The 24,655-nt window shown below is 38.5% G+C and overlaps 1 protein-coding gene across 2 annotated transcripts in view; it reads right to left on the bottom strand.

Moving 5' to 3' along the window:
* The window catches only part of NELL2 (neural EGFL like 2), a 380,317-nt gene that overhangs the window by 94,774 nt on the left and 260,888 nt on the right, over positions 1 to 24,655 (bottom strand). For both annotated transcript variants that reach the window (XM_005680058.3, XM_018047900.1), the window contains exons 15-16: positions 9,683 to 9,805; positions 6,998 to 7,093 (exon numbers count right to left, since the gene is read on the bottom strand). In XM_005680058.3, the coding sequence (XP_005680115.1) occupies positions 6,998 to 7,093; positions 9,683 to 9,805 (219 nt within the window). The remainder of the gene's footprint in view (positions 1 to 6,997; positions 7,094 to 9,682; positions 9,806 to 24,655) is intronic.

Here is a 24,655-nt window from a genome sequence, read left to right as displayed (position 1 = left end):
AAGAAATCAGGAAATCCTATTACTTCTTTCTCAGAGATTCCATTGTGAAGGCTCAGTAGATAGTGACCGGAACCAGGCATTAACCTTCTTTCTAAGCTATCAGGTAGCATTCAACTACAGAAGACATTTAGGCCATTCCTATACATGGGTAATGGCACCCCACTCCAGTGCTCTTGCTTGGAAAATCCCATGGATGGAGGAGCCTGGTAGGCTGCAGTCATGGGGTCGCTAAGAGTTGAACACAACTGAGCGACTTAACTTTCACTTTTCACTTTCATGCATCGGAGAAAGAAATGGCAACCCACTCCAGTGTTCTTGCCTGGAGAATCCCAGGGACGGGGGAGCCTGGTGGGCTGCCATCTATGGGGTTGCACAGAGTCAGACATGACTGAAGCGACTTAATAGCAGCAGCAGCATACATGGGTAATCTCAGCAATGCTGATGCTTCCCTACCTCGAGAGAGAAAAACTGTCACAGAAGTCACTGTTAAAGAATGGTAGCTGAAGGGGAAGACATAACAAAAACACAGACTTGATGAGTAATGACAGCAGGATGAGTTACTGAACATATAACATGGCATAAGCAGAAAGGAAAGAAGGAAGAAAGGAATGAAGGAAGGAAGAAAGCAAGGGAGGGAGTAAGGAAGGGAAGAAGGAGGAAGGCCTTGAGTTCTACAGCGCAGGCCTGTAGCTACAATTAAACACCACATATAAATTAGTCCACAACTCTGTGCAGAAATTACCTTATCCGGTAGGTGAAAGCACAAGATCAGATGATACTGAAGGCCTCTTTAATATTTTAAAATATCCAATATGGAAGCAACCACATCATCTTTTCTTCCTCATTTATACCTTTGTTTATTTATTCAACAAAAATCTGTGGAGCACCTAATCAGGTGTAGGCCTAACACAATGTCTCAAAGATTCATAAGTGAACAAATTATACCGTTTACCTCCATGAAACTTTATTCCTGGAGTGAAAATGAGGTGGGCAGACAGAGGGACCCGAAGGTGAAACCTGGATAGATGAGCGGGGGTCAAATCTCAAATGCTGCATTAAGACACGTGACCTTTATCTCAAGGGCAGTGGGAGGCACTGACTTTTCTTCTGTTAGGGGTGATATGATCAGATTTGGGTTGTGGAGGTTGGACTGTGCATCACTTCTCATCTGAAGGTTGTTGTTGTTTTTTTTTATGGCACACTTTCTATTTATAACTATATCAACAAAGTGGTGGTGTCAGAGGTGAGGAATTAGGATCTAACCTGGAGAAAATATTGGGACAGACACCTTGCGGCAAGTATTGCTATTACACTTTCTCAGATAGGAGCCAGGAATGCCTTGCTACTTAAATAGTGAAATATGGTGCTGGGCTAAGAGATGCTAGAAAGCAGAGATAAACTACTGCCCACTGTCCTGAGCACCAACTTTACTCAATGGTGTGTAAGTTAAATGTTTTATATATGGAATAGAAATGAATGTATTTATAGGCTAAAACAAGATTTTTTGAAGAAATTTTATTTACCCTCATGGTGAGCCATTTCAGGAATTCCCTAGATGAAGGTGTTGTCTCTCCCTCATCATTAGTGTATTCAGAAGAAACTTTGGAAACTTTGAAAAGCACAGATATAGTTTTTTTTTTTGTTTGTTTTTTTAAGTAGAGTATGGGATAAAAAGCTCTTAGTATTCAGCTGCTAACTCTGTGACATTAGAAAAATTTAATCACTATGAACCTAATATTTTTGCTTGTAAACGAATGTTAGCTCCAAGATAATGCCCATCTTTGAGGATATATGTGAAGAGGAAGGTGATGTGTAGACAGTAAAAGACACTGAAGTTAATTACTCTGCCTGAGACCACATAACAAGGAAACAGTAGAACTAGATTTCAGACCTACATTTTTCTCAAAGCCCTTGGCTTTTATAGACAGTTACTTAGGGCATTGCCTTTCTTTGGGACTGGAATAAAAACTGACCTTTTCCAGTCCTGTGGCCACTGATGAGTTTTCCAAATTTGCTGACACATTGAGTGCAGCACTTCCACAGCATCATCTTGCAGGTTTTGAAACAGTTCAACTGGAATTCCATCACCTCCACTAGCTTTGTTCGTAGTGATGCTACTTTAGGCCCACTTGACTTTGCATTCCAGGATGTCTGGCTCTAGGTGAGTGATCACACCATCATGATTATCTGGGTCAGGAGATATTTTTTGTATCGTTCTTCTGTGTATTCTTGCCACCTCTTCTTAATATCTTCTGTCTCTGTTAGGTTCATACTATTTCTGTCCTTTATTGAGCCCGTCTTTGCATGAAACGTTCCCTTGGTATCTCTAATTTTCTTGAAGAGATCTCTAGTCTTTCCCATTCTATTGTTCCCTCTATTTCTTTGCAATGATCGCTGAGGAAGGCTTTCTTATCTCTCCTTCCTATTCTTTGGAACTCTGCATTCAAATGGAAATATCTTTCCTTTTCTCTTTTTCACTTTTCTTTTCACAGCTTTGCAAGGCCTCCTCAGACAGCCATTTTGCTGTTTTGCATTTTTTCTTGGGGATGGTCTTGATCCCTGTCTCCTGCACAAGGTCACAAACCTCCATCCATAGTTCATCAGGCACTCTATCAGATCTAGTCCTTTAAATCTATTCTCACTTCCACTGTATAATCATACAGGATTTGATTTAGGTGATACCTGAATGATCTAGTGGTTTTCCCCACTTTGTTCAATTTAAGTATGAATTTGGCAATAAGGAGTTCATGATCTGAGCCACAGTCAGCTCCCAGTCTTCTTTTTGCTGACTATATAGAACTTCTCCATCTTTGGCAGCAAAGAATATAATCAATCTGATTTTGGTGTTGACCATCTGGTGATGTCCATGTGTAGAGTCTTCTCTTGTGTTGTTGAAAGAGGGTGTTTGCTATGACCAGTGTATTCTCTTGGCAAAACTCTATTAGACTTTGCCTTGCTTCATTCTGTACTCCAAGGCCAAATTTGCCTGTTATTCCAGGTATTTCTTGACTTCCTACTTTTGCATTTCAGTCTCATATAATGAAAAGGACATCTTTTTTGGGTATTAGTTCTAAAAGGTCTTGTAGGTCTTCATAGAACCATTCAGCTTCAGCTTCTTTTTTTTTTTTTTTTAATTTTTTATTTTTTTTAAATTTTAAAATCTTTAATTCTTACATGCGTTCCCAACCCTCTTGGATTACCATGATATTGAATGGTTTGCCTTGGAAACGAACAGAGATCATTCTATCATTTTTGAGATTGCATCCAAGTACTGCATTTCAGACTCTTTTGTTGACTATGATGGCTACTCCATTTCTTCTAAGGGATTCCTGCCCACAGTAGTAGATCTAATGGTCATCTGAGTTAAATTCACCCATTCCAGTCCATCTTAGTTTGCTGATTCCTAGAATGTCGATGTTCACTCTTGCCATCTCCTGTTTGACCACTTCTAATTTGCCTTGATTCATGGACCTGACATTCCAGGTTCCTATGCAATATTGCTCTTTACAGCATCGGACCTTGTTTCTGTCACCGGTCACATTCACAGCTGCATGTTGTTTTTGCTTTGGCTCCATCCCTTCATTCTTTCTGGGATTATTTCTCCAATGATCACCAGTAGCATATTGGGCACCTACCAACCTGGGGAGTTCATCTTTCAGTGTCCTATCTTTTAGCCTTTTCATACTGTTCATGGGGTTCTCAAGGCAAGAATACTGAAGTGGTTTGCGATTCCCTTCTCCAGTGGATCACATTCTTTCAGACCTCTCCAACATAACCTGTCTCACACGGTAGCAGACTAATGCTCAAAATTCTCCAAGCCAGGCTTCAGCAATGCATGATCCATGAATTTCCAGATGTTCAAGCTGGTTTTAGAAAAGGCAGAGGAACCAGAGATCAAATTGCCAACATCCGCTAGATCATCGAAAAAGCAAGAGAGCTCTAGAAAAAACATCTATTTCTGCTTTATTGACTATGCCAAAGTCTTTGACTGTGTGGATCACAATAAACTGTGGAAAATTCTAAAAGAGATGGGAATACCAGACCACTTGACCTGCCTCTTGAGAAATCTGTATGCAGGTCAGGAAGCAACAGTTAGAACTGGACATGGAACAACAGACTGGTTCCACATCGGGAAAGGAGTACGTCAAGGCTGTATATTGTCACCCTGCTTATTTAACTTATATGCAGAGTACATTATGAGAAACTCTGGGCTGGAAGAAGCACAAGCTGGAATCATGATTGTCAGGAGAAATATCAATAACCTCAGATATGCAGATGATACCACCCTTATGGCAGAAAGTGAAGAAGAACTAAAGAGCCTCTTGATGCAAGTGAGGGAAGAGAATGTAAAAGTTGGCTTAAATCTCAACATTCAGAAAATGAAGATCATGGCATCCGGTCCCATCACTTCATGGGAAGTAGATGGGGAAACAGTGGAAACAGTATCAGACTTTATTTTTCTGGGCTCCAGAGTCACTGCAGATGGTGACTGCAGCTATAAAATTAAAAGATGCTTACTCCTTGAAAGGAAAGTTATGACCAACTTAGATAGCATATTGAAAAGCACAGACATTACTTTGTCAACAAAGGTCCATTTAGTCAAGGCTATGGTTTTTCCAATGGTCATGTATGGATGTGACAGTTGGACTGTAAAGAAAACTGAGCAGTGAAGAATTGATGCTTTTGAACTGTGGTGTTGGAGAAGACTGTGAAAGTCCCTTGGACTGCAAGGAGATCCAACCAGTCCATCCTAAAGCAGATCAGTCCTGGGTGTTCACTGGAAGGACTGATGTTGAAGCTGAAACTCCAATACTTTTCTACCTGATGGGAAGGACTGACTCAATTGAAAAAACCCTGATGTTGGGAAAGATTGAAGGCAGGAGGAGATGGGGATGATAAAGGATGAGATGGTTAGATAGTATCACCAACTCAATGGACATGAGTTTGTGTAAACTCCGGGAGTTGGTGATGGACAGGGAGGCCTGGCATGCTGAGGCTCATGGGTCACAAAGCATTGGACATGACTGAGAGACTGAACTGAACTGAAATGAACTTAGAGCAAGTGTGAGACTCTCCTCTTATAGACTGAAAGTTTAAGGATAATTATAAAGAGAAAGCTAAATATTCTGTTGGGTTATTTTTAACTCCAGTTTTAAATTTTACATTGCTCATATTAATCTTATGCCATTTCACAGTTTCACAATCTCTCCAAATAATTATTTTTTAGTGGAGGAATGATATGCAGGATTGAGCACAGTCATTATTCATCCCAGATTTTCTGGAACAATCTTTATTTCAAAAATCCACACCATTGAAATGCCCTGAAGATGCCACTATTTCACTAACCAGATTCTGCACCAGAAACAGCATAAAATACTGTAGTATTCGAAGAACATAGTCACCACAGGAGTTAATGTACAGGAGAATTACAATGTACCTTGATATATGTGTGAGGGGGTTACTAGTAGAGATCATGGGATAGAAGCATTGTAGAACCATTGCACTGGAAGTATTTGATTTTGATCTAGTAAATCCAAAATAGTTAATTATCAGAAATCTGTGGTTAATAAGCTCTATGAATGATTCACATGCACAATGAGTTTTGGAACTCCTGATTTAGGAAATGATCTCCTTAAGAAAGAGCCCCATATATCAAGGATAGTCACTAGGCATTTTCTATTAGAGACGTTTGTAACCCATTAGTACTGAAGTTTGCAAAGAACCACTTAGAGGAATTTACAGAAGCAAAGGACGTAGTGATGCAGCCCTTTCGTGGGCATCCTTCTGTGTGCAGTGGCAGTACTTATTCAGCAAAATTCTCACTTCCCAAGTTGTCCAGAGCATTTTCTGTCTTACATTTTGATCGATGTGTTTATTAAACCAGATGACTGCAAGAGGGATGGAGATGGGACATTCACTGTGTCTATTGCACAGAGATTTATGAAAAGCAATAGGAGGCAGTGACCACCAATCACTGGTGGCAGCAGCTTTTTCTTAGGGAGAATAATCAGACTTTGTGAGGAATCCATTTAATCTGCTATTAGAATCCATTTAACCCAAAGCAGGGCTTCCCAGGTGGCCCTTCCTAGTGGTAAAGAATCTACCTGCCAAGGCAGGATACATAAGAGATGTGGGCTTGATCCCTGGGTTGGGAAAATCCCCTGTTGGAGGACATGGCAACCCACTCCAGTACTCTTGCCTGCAGAATCCTATGGACAGAGGAGCCTGGAGAGCTACAGTCCAGAGGGGTGCAAAGAGTCAGACATGACTAAAGCAACAGCAGGCACGCAACCCAAAGCAACCAAAACTACTACTGACATGATTTTAATTAGGACCTAATAATCAATGTACTTTTAAAATTCTTAAGGTATATTTAAATGGACAAAACCATCTTACTTTGAGTCATAAGCTCTATACTGTGTATAGATATATATATTTAAATATTTTTTAAAGCTTCTAGTATTAGTCTCTATCAGAAAGAGTAAGTTCAGAATGGACTTGGAAGAGGAAGAATTAAGGAGTAGAGAACTTTAAAGATTTTATAAATATATGACTATGAAGAAAACATTAAGTGGACCAGGTAAAAATTTATTAAAACATCTCAAATGTGGATGCAGGAAGTAGTATATTCCAGGAAGTGAGCTGACCAGAAGCTTGAACTCCATGTTTTGATATTATCATATAATTTCCAGGAATACAGGGCTCCAAGTGAGTAAAATGAATTATGAAGTCATAAAATCCTAGGCAATCCCAGATATTTTTTTTTTCTGAGAAAGTTCAATATGCTTCTAGTTATAATAGCTGCAAAACCTCTTTAGACTTTGGGCAAACACTCAGTGAGTACCTCTCACTGAAACTTTCTACCTCCTGTGTCCTAAGCTTTCATGTTAATAGAATCATGCTTTTGAGAGCCTACTTGAAAGACTATTTTCCTCATGGATTACTTCATACATTGGTGTAAAAGTTCATTTTCTAGAAGACAGTATGATATCCTTACCTGTTTCACAGCTGTGCCCGGTGAAGCCTTGTGGGCAGGCACACACGTTGGCAGCAATACAAGCTCCTCCATTTCTACAACCATCTTGGCAAAATGCTAAAATAATTCAGATACATGATTTTAGCACTTTATAAAGAAGCAGTTCAAGATTCTTCAAACTAGCTTCTCTTTATTGCCTTGGAGATGTTGACATCAAACTATACATCTTATTATAATTTCATATTCATAATTAGTATTAAATCTCATTATAACAATCTAAAAATCTTGAAATTAAAACTATAAAAAAATGGCAACTATCCTAGACAGTTACCTAAAGAGCAAACCACCATCTAGAGAATGAGACTCAGAAACTAGAAATGATTGAATCCTATGAGGCTCTGATCATTCTACACACTGTCCAAAATGTCAAAAAATACTAGAAAAATGCCCCATCTTTCAAAAAGCTATAAATCCATCCTAAAGGGATGAATTCGTCAATAATGAGAATTTGCCAAAGGGGTCTTATTTCTTGCATTCCCCCGCAAAGGATAGGTCAGGATCCAGGGCAAAGGAACTTCATGGCCTGTTGTGTTAGAGTGGGTTTGTGAGTGAGGGGAGTTTTTCTGTGAGTAGAAAAGGGAGCCAAGCTTCAAGCCATTGCAAGGGTGATGTTTTGAGATGGTTTGGCTTCCAAAAAAAAAAAAAAGAGTGAGAAAAACAAGGTAGGTAAGACTCTGTACCCTTAGAAACTTCTGTTTCCACCTCAATTTATACTTTGTTTCTGTAAGGCTCAGGGCCACTCCCTCAGCCTGGCCAGGTCTGTCATGGATGAACCACACCAGCATTTTCCAGGCCTCAAGCAAAAGCTTTTTCTCTAATTTTCTGGCACATGCTTCCTATAGTTAGTTAAGATGTAGTTTCTCAGAGAGGTAAACTGTAGAAATCTGAGATTCTGTGGGACTTCTTTGATTCTAGGTCCTAATCTGTCTTCCTCCTAGGCAAAAACAATACCTAGTCACCAGGAATTTGCAAAGAGATTAGGAATTTAAGTCTCATAAAAAGAAAGGGTACATCATGTATATATCTTCATTGGAGCACTTTGCAAGATATCAGCATGTTGATGGAGGACAGGATGCAGATCCTACAGCTAAACTGCATCTCTTCCCAGCTTCTGACATTCCCATCAGAGAGGCACAGAGGACTGGAGAGTCTTCACTCAGGCAACCTACAGTCCTAATTTCCAGAAGAAATTTATAGATCCTGGAAAGCTCTCCTTATTTCAAAGAATTTTCTATCTGCATCTACTCAAGGCGTCAAGAATTCTTTACACTATAAACTTTACTCTTCATATGAATAAGGAGTGAGAGTCAAATACAACTAAGACTGAGAAGGTTGGGCTCCCAGATGATGAAATCCTAACTCTCAGCACACCCAGATGCTTTGGAAGTCCTAAGGGTTCAGGTATACTATGCTATGGATTTAGCTTTTCTCTGGGTCAGTCTAGATTCTGAGGAAATCTTTGTGGGATTTGGACCCCTAAATGAGTAGATCTTTACAATGCTCTAAATTATGGATTTCCATAACCTTTACAAACAGAATAATCTTCTGGCTCATCCATGTCTGCATCCAGTGTATTATTATAGAACAGGCCTTAGACTCATGCTCCAAGGCCACTGCATTAATAATCATTTATTGTTATTTCCTGCCTCCCATATACATGGCATCAAATAAAATTAATTTTAGTAATCTCCATGACAGTGTATTTGAGGAATGGGCAGTTTTTAAGCTTAAAATGCCTGAATTAGGCAAATCATATGTTTTATATGACATAATAAGGAATATGGACTTTATCCTATGGAAGTCAGTATGAGTTTCCAAAACAATTTCCTCTATTTCCCTTGCGAACTAGGAGGTAAGCTCATCTGATGAAGGAAAAAGAGAGCATGGATGCAAGAGAGAATTAATGGATATGGTAGACTAGCTGAATAATCCACTGATGGAAATGAAAACCTGAGAATTATTGATTGGTATTGACAAACCAGGTAAAATCAGAGATGATAATACATACAAACCCAATATTCCCAGTTAAATAGTACCTAACAGCTCAAGAGAGAAAATAGAGAAGAAAATCAGTCAGACTGATCCCAAATAGATATTTTACAGTAAATCATGGTAGTAAAACAAATTTACTAGTACTGCTAGTACTAGTACTAGCTGAGAAAATATAACTGTTATGTTTGGACTCAAAAAGAAATATATGAACCTGGAAGGAGACTGGAAAACTTCATGAAAAGGAAAGGTCAAAGAGGTTAAAGATGAAAAACTATGAAAAGAAGAGAGGGGAAAAACTGTAAGCAAAGCGACTTGGGGTTAGACAATAAAAAGTTAAAGTCTAGATTTCAAAGATAGAGCAGTTCTGTACAAAAGCGCCTAGGGTATGTTTATGGCTACGGTCTGCTTGAGAGGAATAGAGGTGAAAAACCACTGTGGTTGAGGTCATGGAACATTAAATCAGAGTTGATGAACAGCTGGCCACTTAAACACGGATGTAATCCAAGAGGAAGAACATGAGCTAGACTTTGAAGTTCTCAATGGCTGTAGGAAATACCCAGAAGGTCGGTAACAGTGATGAAAAAGGATGGAGGGAAGAAGAGATGGATTGCACCATCCCTAATGGAAGAGGTATTAGCATTTAAAATCTTTTACCTTTGCATGTAGTTCCATTCCCAGTATAGCCTGGCTTGCAGACGCAGTTGTGTCCTCCAACAGTATTAAAGCATAAAGCGTTTTCATCACAGTTGTGCTGATTTGTGACACACTCATCATGTTCTGAAATGAAGATACAATTTTGTTACTCAAAGACAGATTTTCAAAGACACTATATTTTAAATTGTACCTTTATCTTTGTTATTGTATGGTATTTCTTTCCAACAAAAACATGCACAAATTATCTATTAAAAAAGAGTTTGTATTTTGAAGTACATACATAGTGCATACATCCACAAACTTTGAACACAAAAAGATCTGGACAAAAAGCAAATGAATAGTAGGAAGGAATAGAGGAGCAGAGAGGGAAGGATAAGGATTTTTTTTAAAATTTAAATTTATGTATTTTAACTGGAGGCTAATTACTCTCTATGTATTTTTTTTTCTTTTTAGTTTTTTATTTTTTTAAATTTTTTTTGTTTTTTTTTTTTATTTTTTTTTTAAGATTTAAAATGTTTTATTTTTTTTTTTTTAATTTTAAAATCTTTAATTCTTACAGGCGTTCCCAAACATGAACCCCCCTCCCACCTCCCTCCCCATAACATCTCTGTGGGTCATCCCCATGCACCAGCCCCAAGCATTAATTTCTCAGAAGTAGATACCACAGCCAGCTGTTTAGTCTCAGTGGTTAATATCTGAGGAATTATCTCATGATATAATTGGCCACCTAACTTTTTCCTGTAGTAAGGGAAGGATGATAGGAAAGGAGGTGTGACTGTATTGCTCCACGAATCCTGACCTGCAGGATAATGGAATTGAAGCCCTGGGAATCAGATGCAGTTAACACCCACATCCACACTTGCAAGTATAAAGATACACATGCAAACTGTTGGGGGAGTATTGGCGTTTCTTCGTAAGTTGCCTCTTTCTGCAAAGGAGGTCATACTTTTCTTAAATAAGACAAACTTGCCTTTATAATATGTGCAAACACAAGCTTTTTGAGATATACAGTCAATATGATACCTTCTTCAACTGTGTGTAACTTGACACTTTCAAAAGCACCAAATCACTTGATACCTCCAGCTCTGCTATCAGAGAGGCAGAACCAATGTCATTATCACTAGTTTAAAGACAAGTCAATGGTGGCTCAGAGTGCTTCAGGGGCCTGCACAAATTCACAGTCATATCAGGATTCTAGCTCAGTGTTCAGCAAAAATGTAAATATGAAGAATAAATAGTCAATATGAGAAAGAAAACAGATCTAACACTAGAATCAAGACAAGTAGGAACTGAAATACAGATAAGGAAATGCATATGAGTTAGTTCAGCGATCTGAAATCCCTACAGCCTCATACTCACACTGATCACCCAGGCTCTTGCATAAATATTATTCAGGTTTAATATTAAATATATATTTTAATATAATTACATTAATTAAGCCATTAATTCACCATGATATGAATAATCAAAGCAAAAAGAAATATTTTTTTCATTTTAGAATTCTTGGTATTTCAAATAACATACATAGTATTCTAAACAACATAACTAATATATCTAATTTTGAAAAAACTTGCCTTTGACATATGTAGTTGAGATTAGACTAACATTTAACTACTAAAATCAGATGCAATTTTTTTTAAAAAGGTTAACATTTCAGGATTCTATGTCCTGTGTTAAACAAGCACAAAGTTGGATACCTTTAACTATAGCTCTATAATAACTTTATAAAGATTATTCCCAATAACTTTTCAGAGGACAGAGAGATTTCAGTCACTATGGTTTTAGAATTACAGTAATAGATACCTTATTCTACAAATTCCTGGCTGAATTTCCCCCAATTATATAAAATTCCACTTTTATTATTTAGAATCAGAATATTTTAGAGATTTTAGTAAATTTATGCATACTGATGGCAGCCTAGAACACAGCTGGATTACAAATGGGTGTCTTAACTGGGGCTACCCTTGGACACGATTAAATATTGGAGAGACCAGAACGGGCAGCCTACCTACCTGAGTTCGGCTGCCTAAAGCAAAATAAATCTGCACTGTGTAGTTTGCAGCTGCTGCCAATTTTCTTTCCAGTGCAATTCAAAGAGCTGCAGTTAATCTATAAATCTCTATATGGATAGCTACGGGCCCTTTAAAGACAGCTGCTGATTGATTTGACGCTGTTTTTATCCCTGCCTTGCTTGTCCTCTTAATTAGATGGTACCCACTGGGTAGAGGAAAGGCCTAACAAGATTTAGTTTAACATCTAGTATGGTAATGTTCAACAAATGTAAATAACTGCACAACCGGGAATCTGCTTTTCTCTGTTGTCCTTTACTCACAGCATCCATTGAAATGAAAAAGTGGGTCCTAAGCAATTCAAGGGTGAAGACAGTTTTCCAGTTTTCAAATGTACCGGCGCACACCGGTGCAAACGTTGTTCTCTCGGCCTTCAGTGCCTGCCCCATGGATTCTCCTGGAAAATTCTTACTACTTTTACATTCAATTCAGTCACTAAGTTGTGACTGACTCTTTGGGACCCTATGGACTGCAGAATGCCAGGCTTCCCTGTCCATCACCAACTAGCGGAGCCTGCTCAAACTCATGTCCATTGAGTTGGTGATGCCATCCAACCATCTCATCCTCTATCATCTCCTTCTCCTCCTGCCTTCAATCTTTCCCAGCATCAGGATCTTTTCCAATGAGTCAGTTCTTTGCATCAGGTGGCCAAAGTATTGGAGTTTCAGCTTCAGCATCAGTCCTTCCAATGAATATTCAGGACTGATTTCCTTTTGGATTGATTGGTTGGATCTCCTTAACAGTCCAAGGGACTCTCAAGAGTCTTCTGCAACACCACAGTTCAAAAGCATCAATTCTTCGGTGTTCAGCTTTCTTTATGGTTCAACTCTCACATCCATACATGACTACCGGAAAAACCATAGCTTTGACTAGACAGACCTTTGCTGACAAAGTAATGTCTCTGCTTTTTAATATGCATGTTGAGATTGGTCATAGCTTTTCTTCCAAGGAGCAAGTGTCTTTTAATTTCATGGCTGCAGTCACTATCTACAGTGATTTTGGAGCCACCCACCCCCAAATAAAGTTTCTCACTGTTAAATGACATGTTTTTTTGTGAAAATATCTTTCTCCTACCTCCTGCAGAGTTGGGGGCTTCTGTCTGCTTTTCCTGCACAAGGGTCTCTTACTATATTTTATCATAAGTTTCTGCTTCTCCTTGGTCCCCTATTTTCATGCACCACTTGGGACTATGAAGTTTAGGAGAATTTTACATTTTTCTTTGTATTTCATTTCAGCATTTAAAGATAGTGTTTTGAATAAATGATTGAAAGAAGGGGTGACTAGATCAGGAAAGCTAGGATAGCCTTCCTCTGCTGTTATCATTCAAGTCAACCTAATCCATTCAACTATAGTGTGTGTGTGTGTGTGCTCAGTTGCTCAGTTGTATGTGAGTCTGTGGCGCCAGGGGCTAAAGCCCACCAGGCTCCTCTGTCCATGGGATTCTCCAGGCAAGAATACTGGAATAGTTGGCCATTCCTTCTCCAGAGAATCTTTCCAACACAGGGATCAAACCCCTATCTCTTATATCTCCTATGCTGGCAGGTGGATTCTTTACTGCTGAGCCATCTGGGAAGCCCCATTCAACTGGAGACTAGATATCAAATGGAAAGCTACTGAAACTTAAGCTGTTTTTTTTTGTTTGTTTTTTACTGATTTTTCTATCAGGTGTTTTATTTGGTTTGGAATATTTCAAATGTTTATTAAGATAGCAAGACACCCTTTGAAAACAAATATTGATTCCTTTTCATCATCACTTTAATTTTTTTCACACAACTTAAAGCTGGTCATACAATTATCAACTAAACTGTGATCTTAAGAAAAGTCTTTTAAAATGCCTTTCCTGAAATCTCACAGAAGAATTAACTTTAATTTGACAGCTCTTTACAAAAGAGAATGTGAATGAAGCAAGGAGCAAATATCCTATAAGGTTATCTCAATAAATAGTTAATGATTGCTGTGCCATATCCAGTTTTGGTCAAATGTCAATTTTTTTACCCTTTCCCTCACTTGCATATCCCTAAGGACTCAACCACCAATCCACCAGTCAGCTATCCATTTTTAAAACTTCCTCCAACATTTTAAACATACAATATAGATAAAATAAGGAGGGAAATATTTTGACAGAATTTAAATCAATATTATATACCAGTGTTAGAGAAGAGCATGTCAGGATGTAAGTGTGAATGAATTCCAAGTTTTATTTCACATATAGTGAAATGCAGACATTTCAAGTATGATGTTCAGAATATTCAATCCATCAGATTCAATGCTATCTTCATATCCTCAGATAAAATGTCATTGTTCATGTGACATGACAGTTCAAACAATAGCTGGGATTGAAACCAAATGCACCCTTTTCTTTTTCTTTTCACTAAAAATATTAGCACATAATAATTTTAATCAAAATATAATCACTTTTGAATCTATGCATTTTAAACTTAGTAAAATGGAAAAAAGAAAGAAATATTGAAGGAAAACTCCATCCTTTAACATTTCTTAAAAAATAGTAATATGGATGTCAATTATTACAGTACATTCTATATAGAACAGGTAATCTTATAGTGATAGCTGGCAAAGATTTCTCTTGAATGCCATAATTTGCTTTCTCTGCATCTTCACATACATGTGAAACTGATTTTACACCAGTGACAAAGGTCAGCACAGTAAAATTCATTTATGAAAATAAAGTAATAATAAACACACCTGAATTTACCGAAATGTAGATGTTACATATAACAAAATTACTTTTGTTTCACTAACCTGTGTAAGTTAATGTATCTAAAATCATTTTAAGACTCAACACCCAACAGATCATCAGTCATAATAATATATAGTTGGATTCAAATTGAATTTTAAAATTGGTGTTCATATTGAGTTGTTTCCAGAATGAATATACTATCTAGAGATGAGATGGCCATTCTAAAATTTACATCGCTTTTCTCGGTGTGATTTCAACACAAACATACGATACACATAGCACATGTTCTATTCAAGAAATTTACTATGATACAAAACGCAAATACTACAGAAAATAGGAGTGAAAGTAATTTAAATATATCTACAATTCAATTAAATACATTTTTTCAATGTCTATTTGTATTAGGATTTTCCTGGGATTAAAAATATAACTACAAGTAGTAGTTACCCTCACAGAGCTTATAATTTAGTTGGGGAGATTAGACAAAAACATAAAAGCCATACATGGCTTCATTATGAGAAATGCTGAAGCAAGGAAGTAATCTCTGTTTAAAAATGTTGTTGAGATCAACAGAGAAGGTCATTTCTAGTTGGGTAAGTGGGAATACTGGAGAAGGCTATGGCAATCCACTCTAGTACTCTTGCCTAGAAAATCTCATGGGCGGAAGAGCCTGGTAGGCTGCAGTCCATGGGGTCGCTAAGAGTCGGACACGACTGAGCGACTTCAGTTTCACTCTTCACTTTCATGCATTGGAGAAGGAAATGGCAACCCACTCCAGTGTTCTTGCCTAGAGAATCCCAGGGATGGGAGAGCCTGGTGGGCTGCCGTCTATGGGGTCGCACAGAGTCGGACACGACTGAAGTGACTTAGCAGCAAGTGGGAATACAAGAATGACTTTATGCAGAAGGGAGCATTTGACACAGATATTTTTATGTGTGTGAGGGAAAGATACAGATTCTAAATTAAAACTGCGCTTACATATTTGCTTCTTTTCTTTTTGGAATCTTGAGCCTCTTAAAAGGTTGAATGAACTTCAGCGCTTTGTAATAACTGTACCTCTAATTCAGTGCTTACTACATACTACACACTTTGTAACAAAAACCACTTCATTTAACCCTCATATTCATGAGGAATTATTATTATTTTTCAGAAAGTTAAATTTGGCTTGTAGATGTTACCTATCTTGCCTGAGATCACATGGCTGATAACTGTTAGAGCTGTGAATCAGGACCTCTGACTCCAGAAAGTAGTCTACTGATTGCTATGCAATAGAGCCTCCTGACATTTAATGATAAGTCTTCCCTGATCTATTTTTTACTCTTGTGATCTTTGATGTAATTATCCAGGAATTTTGAATGTTTATACATTAGAGGTCTTCTAATGCTGGGAGGGATTGGGGGCAGGAGAAGAAGGGGATGACCAAGGATGAGATGGCTGGATGGCATCACTGACTCGATGGACGCGAGTCTGAGTGAACTCCGGGAGTTGGTGATGGACAGGGAGGCCTGGCATGCCGTGATTCATGGGGTCGCAAAGAGTCGGACACGACTGAGCGACTGAACTGAACTGAACTGAACTGAATGCTTAGTGATTAGGAAGCTGTCACTGCTGTTCAGTTGCCAAGTCGCGTCCAACTCTTTGTGATCCCCTGGACTGCAGCACGCTAGGTTTCCCTGAATTTCACTATCTTCCAGAGTTTGCTCAAACTCATGTCCATTGAGTCGGTGATGCTATCCTTATCATCTCTTGTTTCCTTTTCTCCTGCCTTCAATCTTTCCCAGCATGAGGTCTTTTCCAATGAGTCTGCTCTATCAGGTGGCCAAAGGATTGGAGCTTCAACTTCAGCATCAGTCCTTCCAAAGAATATTCAGGGTTGATTTCCTTTAGGATTGACTGGTATGATCCTCTTGCCATCCAAGGGACTCTCAAGAGTCTTCTCCAGCACCACAGTTCAAAAGCAACAATTCTTCAGCACTCAGGTTTCTTTATGGTCCAACTCTTACATCTGTATATGACTACAGAAAAAAACCATAACTCTGATTATATGGATGTTTGTCAGCAAAGTGATGTCTCTGCTTTTTAATATGCTGTCTAGGTTTGTCATAGCTTTCTTTCCAAGGAGCAAGCGTCTTAATTTCATGGCTGCAGTCACTGTCCATGGTGATTTTGGAGCCCAAGAAAATAAAATCTCGCATTATTTCCATTTTTTTCCCCATCTATTTGCCATGAAGTGATGGGACCAGATGCCATGATCATAGTTTTTTGAATGTTGAGTTTTAAGCCAGCTTTTTCACTCTCCTCTTTCATCCTCAACAAGAAGCTCTAGTTCCTCTTCACTTTCTGCCATTAGAGCGGTATCATCTGCACATCTGAGGTTGTTGATCTCTTTATTGTATTTTCTAGTACTTTGAACCCTATAGGAGCCTTATTCAAAATTATAGAACTCCATAGGACAAGCACTGAGGTAATTTCAGCTCATACTAAAATTCACATTTTCACTCAGTTGAGAGACACTTTCAAAAAAAAAAAAAACAGGAAAATAGCAATATGGTCAAGTACAAATGTTTGAAAAGCAAAGTAACTGCCTCACAGAACCTGGACTCGAGCACTGCTTCCCTCAGATTAAGTCTTTGGAAGTTCAACCTGAATGCAGTTTGGCAAACAGATATCTCCAACGTCCAAGAGTCAGTTAGGCTTTGGTAATGTCATCCTTTGCTTCTGGGTAATTCTGGTTTATATCCCTGTAATACACCAGACCCTTTGTCTGACATCTTTATACAGTAAATTCCACTCTTCTGATAACAGAATGTAATATATCTTCATAGCTTTATAACTGGCCCAGTGCTCTCAGAGAATCTTTCTTTTCCTCTGATAGATTTCTCCAGTCACAAGAATTACATTACCTGTGCTGCCATCTTCTACTCTCTTGTCTAAATCCAGAAATGCCGGGAAAACAGCGGCTATCACAATATACAGGTGCAAATTCCACAAAGAAAACTGCTTCACTCTCTTTGAACTGAGTATTTTCTAGACTACAAGTTTAAAAATGAGCATATTCTCTCTTTGAATGTGGCAAGATGTGGCTCTGAATCTAGTGACAACCAACCTCAGGCCCTAACTATGATTTGATTATTAGAAACCTGGGAAGAAGCTCCATCAGGCTTAAGACTGGATAAGTCTTGCAGCAAGGAGGCCACAGAAATATGAATTTTTCTTGAGGAGCTCTTAATAACATCATCAAACTATATGGTTAGATTGGGGATTTATCTCAAAAACAAAGAACTGCTTGGCTATTGTCCTCTTACATTTCTGGAAACCATATTGCTTGCCAGAAGGTATCAAGGAGATTTGCAGAAGCTCCTCCATGAATTTCAATCATATGTGTCCCCACCAAAGTCAATGTGCTCTGAGCTGTAAAGAGCATCAGAACACGACAGCCCATGGGTCTGCAACTGAGATCTCTTATTTTTCTCTCAAAAGAATGGCAACAATGATGAGTCCCCAGATAATACATGCCATCTCTGTTTCTCAAACAAAATAACTCTTTGGATTTGACCACAGCTCCTTGGCTTTCCTTTTGGCTCAGTGGTGAAGAATTCCCCTGCAGTGCAGGAGATGCAGGAGATACAGGTTCGATCCCTGGGTCAGGAAGATCCCCTGGATGAAGGCATGGCAACCCACTCCAGCATTCCTACTTGAAGAATCCCAGGGACAGACAGTCCATAGGGCTGCAAAGAGTTAAACTTGACTGAAGCAACTTAGCATGCACGCATAGCTCCTTAGTGCATTCACAAGATAATTTATTCAATGGCAGATCTTTTCAAAGTGAGTACAAACTGAATATAAAGAACATCTCTATTACAACTCAATAATTTTTAGATAATTCAGGGGCCTTTTGGAAAGAACTTGAAGCACTTCCTTCTCTCTTCTCCTTTCTTCCTCCCCTTCCACAAATATTTAGTGATCTAGTATGCGAAGACGCAGTGCTCAAGGACACCAGCAAGACAAATCTCTGAAATCAAAACATCCGTCCTAATGAGTAAAGAAGATTGTTTCCATTCATCAGTTTAAAATGTCCCCCATCAACTGTTCTGTAAGGGGACCCTAACTACATTTGAAGGACAAAGTAGAAATATGAGAAAATTATCTACTATTATAATAAGCAATAGCAGGGAGGCGACATGATACATATGCTTTCCAGACAGGCTTGGCTTGAGATGCCGTTTTAGTCAAAGTTCTCAGTGGCCGTGAGAAAGTTAGCTGATCTTTCTAAGTTTAAAATGAGAAAATTAAGACCTACGATAGAGAACTATTGGAAAGGATAAACTTAAATGATGAAGGTAAACACGCTGGCAAATAATAGACACTCAATGGATATTAGTTACCCTCTCATCTTATTACCTAGTTCAGTGGGAAAATTCATTTTGTCTTTATTAGCAAATGGACAGCTAAAGATAATGTCCTCTCTTTTTGATTTCAATTATTTGGAGAAAACCTAAATGTCTTACAGATTTGCTTTCTTTATAATCTTTTCTGAAATCAAATACATTCTGGACATTCTTCTGTTTTCTAAAATGCCACTGAAACAACTTTCAGCGGTTACATTAAGGGAAAATGCCTCTACCAAACCTACCCAGAGCTATTCATTTTGTTTCTTATAGTTACCTTACATATTCACTTTTATTAGAGAGTAACGTCTACTTACTTATTACCAGAGTAACGTCTACTTATTACAAGGTCATTTTAACAGAAATCTACTTTTACTTTTAACACTATTCAAGTAGCTACAAGAAAGTATACTTTCAGCCTGCTCAATGCCTACAGCTGCAGCAAACCCACTAAAACTCATTTTTACACACAAGCATTTGTTGTTCAGTACTCAAGGTTCCCGTTCACTGAACACACCAATTCAATACTGCCTTCTTGTTATTCTTCAGTTTGTTTGGCAGCTAGGAATTTGTTAGATTTCCTTCCTTTGACATGCTTGGTTTATTTTCTTCTAGTCTTTTCACTGTATGTTCAGACTTCTTGCCTAATCCTTATTTGATCAAGAATCTTAACAACCAAAGCACAAATTTCCTCTTTAATCCTTACAGTAATTTCACAAAGAAATTAAAATTCAAATTTTTATGGCAAAATCTTACTTTGCCCTATTTTGTGTCTCATGAAGTAAGCTTTGTCCGAACCCAGTGTAGGGCCACGAAATACTTTGAAGCATCAACCAGGTAACTTTCATTTGTTCTTTCAACACACATTTATGAAGCTTCTGCTATGTGAGTCTAATGCTCCAGAAGAGCCAAAGATGCATCAAACTGGGATTTGTGACCTCAAGAAACTTTTAAATTATTACAGGATTGATGATGTGAAGAGATAATAACTATGATATAGTGCAGCTATTGGTTAGTGCTGTAAGAGAGAAATAATAGTAACAATGACAATAGTTAATTTCTAAGTGCTTACTACATACTCTAAAGCATTGCATTAAGTGTTTTATATGCATTATCCCCTTCAGTCTTCACAAAAGTCTTTTCAGATTGGTCCTATTATTATTCCTATTTTACAAATAGGAATTAGAGCTTTCTCAGAGCAAGGACATTTCCTTGCCAATGTCATATAGCTGGGAGGTGATAAGACCACGATTTGCCTTCAGTGTTTTTAAAAAAACAACAACCTATAAACAGAGATCTCAAAAGGTTTAAAGAGGAAGAGATGAGGAACAACTGAGAAGTATTCCCATAATTCCGGGAAAATGTCATGTAGCAAACGAGTGAGTCTTGAAGGACAGAAAGAGTTTTAACAGGAAAAGAATAAACATGGAAAGGAACCTTCCACATGGACAGAGCGTGGGTGCAAAAGACACAAGGTGAGGTGCGGTAGGGCTGGAAGAGACTGAGCTGCTATAGCTGGTGGCTGACAGGGACGAGTAAGGAACAATGTGAGCAGGGTCAGGAAAACAGCATGATTGCATCAGGTGGACAACAAAGAGCCACTTCCCCTGTGCAATACAAAGTGGGGCCACAGAATTAGAGTTGATTTTAGGGAAACTAGTAGCAGTATGCAGCTGAGGAGAGAATAACTTTCCTTGACACAGGGAGGAGTCCTATGTTAGCTAGCCAGCCTCCCTCTCTCTCCTTAATCCCTTTTATTCTTCTCCTTTTAAACTGGTGTTAGATTGTTACTGAGAGTTGAAAAAAAAAGTGTCCTGCAACACTGAGGGTTGAAACAAAGGGATACAGAAGAGGAAGAGGAGGAGGGGTAGTGGAAGCGGAAGAAAGCAAACAGACAGAACCTGAGTGCTTACTACCTGCCAAGCACCACCTTGGGCGATGCACAGGTACAGCATTGAGGAAGTACTGCCAGGACACAGAAAGAAGAGCTGGAAAGTCAAGCCCCCAGATCACGAGATTCAAGTCCATTTAAGGCAGCAGTTGTGTCATTCACTTTATGTGTCCCAGTTCCTATACTCTTGTGGAATGCAGCTGTGTTGAAAGAGGGCCTACCATAAAACAAACACAGTGATGCAGGGAGAGGGGCAGGCTTAGACACAGAACTAATGCGCCCCACGGTGAATCCATTTTTGAGCCATGAGGAATAAAGGCATTAAAAATAGCTTAGGTTTCAAATCTGGATGACCAGGAAGATGGTGGTGAGATGAATAGAACTGAGAAAGCATCTTAATTTTAGGGATTTTGTTATTTTTGTTCTCATTTTAGTTTGGTTTGATTTGGTTTTTGTGGAAAAGAAGAAAATAGAATTAAGAAGTCAAATATAAAAGCACAGATCTTATTAGAAGTTTGAATTTACTCTATTGATGGTGACAAGAAACCAAGAAAACATTCCCCAACCAAAATCTGCCTCATAGATAACCCCTAGATGCTACAGCCTTGGGTCTAATCCATCAATTGCCCCAACATCCGACACAATGGCTGGCACATCACGGATCTCCAGTGAGTATTTGTTAAAGAGTTAATCAATCACTAAAAAGTATGTCTCTAACACGCAAAACATTCAGTGGCCTGCTAATGCAAAATAGTCAAGGTATGTATTCTGCAGTGACAATTCTGCCCCTCTCCTGCTTTCTTTTCCATTCCCCTCAAAAGCCATGCTGCTTTCTCTTAAAACACCTGCCCCATTCTCATTCCGTTACTCCTGGCACATAACCTTCCCAACAACTTCACAGAAAACATCCAGGTCATCAGGAAAGAACATCCTCAGATTTCCCACCCACAGGTGAATCTATAGCTAAATGTATCCCCTAGGTCTTTCTTCCTCTCAAACTGGGAATCTAGGAGTCACCATAGACGTCTCTGGGGCTTCCAGGTGGTGCTAGTGGTAAAGAATCCACCTGTCAAAGCAGGTAGACTTATGAGACACAGGTTTGATCCCTAGGTTGGAAAGATTCCCTGGAGGAGGGCATGGCGACCCACTCCAGTGTTTTTGCCTGGAGAAACAGAGGAGCCTGGCAGACTGCAGTCCATAGAGTTACACTCAAGTGACGTAGCACACACCCATAGACCTCTCTGCCCTTCATCCCAATCACCACATCCAAGGGCCAATTCATCCAGATTCTACTTCCTTGGCCATTTTCAACCTTATCCCTAACCATCAAGACACCACTTACTCATCAAGACTTTCATTATGACACTTTGCTGTCACCAAGTTGCATCATTTACAACTCCCCCATGGCACCCATTTATTAAAGATGACATCGATTGAGATTCTACTAACAGCCAGAGATCATACCAGCCAATCATCCAGGTTCTTTGTCTCGAAGGCTCTTCCCCACTTTCTTGGTCTAACTCTCCTACTCACCTCCCACTCAGATCAAACAAAACTTCCTTCTTCAGAAAACCTTTCTTAAAACTTCCTCAGTCTAATTTAGTTGAGCCCCTTAGGACATGCTTAATTACATCACAGCATTTTCACCCCAGCCCTAGGCAACTGCTGATGTATTTTTTTGTACCTTAATCTTCCTGTTGTGCACACTTTATATAAATAAAATTACACAGTATTATAAAAAAAAAAAAAAAAGCCACAGTAGTAGTATTAAGAGTAAGGTCTTTGAAGTCAGGTTGCCTCAGTTCAGATCCTGGCTCTGCTTTTTACCAGTTGTCAGATCTTACATAAATCATTTAATCTCTTTACATCACAGTTTCCTCCTCTGTTAAATGGACCTAACAACAGTACAAGTAAAATCTCCAACAGGATCTGGGGTGTGTTTGTTGTTTAGTCATGTCTGACTCTTTGTGACCCTATAGCCCTCCAGTCTCCAGCAGGATCTGGGGTATCTCCAGCAGGATCTGGATTAGTACTCAGTATTCAAATATTTCTGTAGTAGAAGTATGACTATTCATATAAAATTGTATAAAGATGAGAAAATAGCAGGCATGAGATCAATTCTGCTGAAAAATGAATTAAAAAATAAAAACAATCATTGTTCAGAGCTCTGTGTGACATTCTGGAGTTCAGAACTGTAGGTAGGGGGTTGTGGATCAGTATGTTCTTCAGAGTTAACTGAGGTAATGAATGAGACAATCCAGTGCAGGAAAATGTTCCATAAATTAGCATGCGCTTAGCCCTTATCACACTGTCAGGGATTTTTCTTTGATAATTCTTTTACCTATCCCCCCATGAATCAGTATACTCCCTGAGATAGCAAATTTTTTATAACAGATCTTTGAATCCTCTGTTCTTGCCATAACATCTGACATATTTTAGGTGCTTGGTAAACATGGATTCAAATATTGAAGTAAATATTTGGTTTCAATCTATACAAAATCAATCTTTTCAGTTTCTCAGAGTATTTCACATTGGGTACTTTACATTTTACTCATTCCAAATCCATGTAACATGCTTGGGATTTATCATTTAGAGCAGTACCTATGTATTGCTTAAGAGAGCATGATGCTTAATTTCACCAAGACAAAGGTTCAAGCTTGATGCTCCTACATTTTAATATCAGTGCTGCCTCTAAATTAGGAAAGAGACATCCCCCCCCCCCCGCCCCGTTAAGATTTATTTGAAAGAAAAAGATGTTCACTAAGCTAGGGAAAACTTCTAATGGAGAAAAAGATCATCTCCACCTAACACCATGTGATCTATTCTTTCACTTAAAAGTTCTAAGGCCTGCTCTGCTTTAATGCCTACAAAAAATAGTAAGAATAGAGAGTATATTCAACCAACTGAATCCGAAAAAGTATCTCAAAAAATGCAACATAAAAGGGGACTTTTGAAATACAAAATTATCTATGGAAAAAAAAACAACTGAAACAACCTAGACAAGCCTTCCCAATGTTTTTCAAGATGATTTCAGATTCCCATACTTGGATCAGACATAATATTCTGACCTTTTATCATTCAAAGTACAGAAAGTAAAATGATCCTCAAATATTAAAGGGTTGGGACTATGGAACAAAGGAAATCATTGACCTTTTCACTTGTAAGCTTACTTTTCAAAATGAGCTTCATTACAAAATTCATCTCTCTTAGAGAAAGTTACTTGAGTCTTTACTAGAGCAAAATACAAGATATGAGTCTTTTAGATTCCAAAGGATTTTACATATATATATATATATTTCTTCAGTATACTAGATTAAACATAAGATATATATATATAAGCATTTTTGATGTAATTTTATCTCACACTTCTCTATATACTCTGTACTTCATAGTATATAGCTACCTCTGACACACGGGAGCTAATATATTTTGATATTTTTTTAGTATTTATAATTGTAATAATGTTTATTGATATTACAAATAAGTTCTAATATGCTTCAGTTCAGTTCGGTTCAGTTTCTCAGTCGTGTCCAACTCTGTGACCCCATGAATCGCAGCATGCCAGGCCTCCCTGTCCATCACTAACTCCCAGAGTTTACCCAAACTCATGTCCATCGAGTCGGTGATGCCATGCAGCCATCTCATCTTCTGTCATCCCCTTCTCCTCCTGCCCCCAATCCCTCCCAGCATCAGAGTCTTTTCCAATGAGTTAACTCTTTGCATGAGGTGGCCTAAGTACTGGAGTTTCAGCTTTAGCATCAGTCCTTCCAGTGAATACCCAGTGCATACTTCAGTGAATACACTGATCTCCATTAGGATGGACTGGTTGGATCTCCTTGCAGTCCAAGGGACTCTCAAGAGTCTTCTCCAACACCACAGTTCAAAAACATCAATTCTTCTGCACTCAGGCCTCTTCACAGTCCAACC

Source organism: Capra hircus, chromosome 5 (assembly GCF_001704415.2).
Source record: "Capra hircus breed San Clemente chromosome 5, ASM170441v1, whole genome shotgun sequence".
NCBI classification, from domain to species: Eukaryota; Metazoa; Chordata; class Mammalia; order Artiodactyla; family Bovidae; genus Capra; species Capra hircus.
This window is presented reverse-complemented; position numbering and strand designations above follow the sequence as displayed.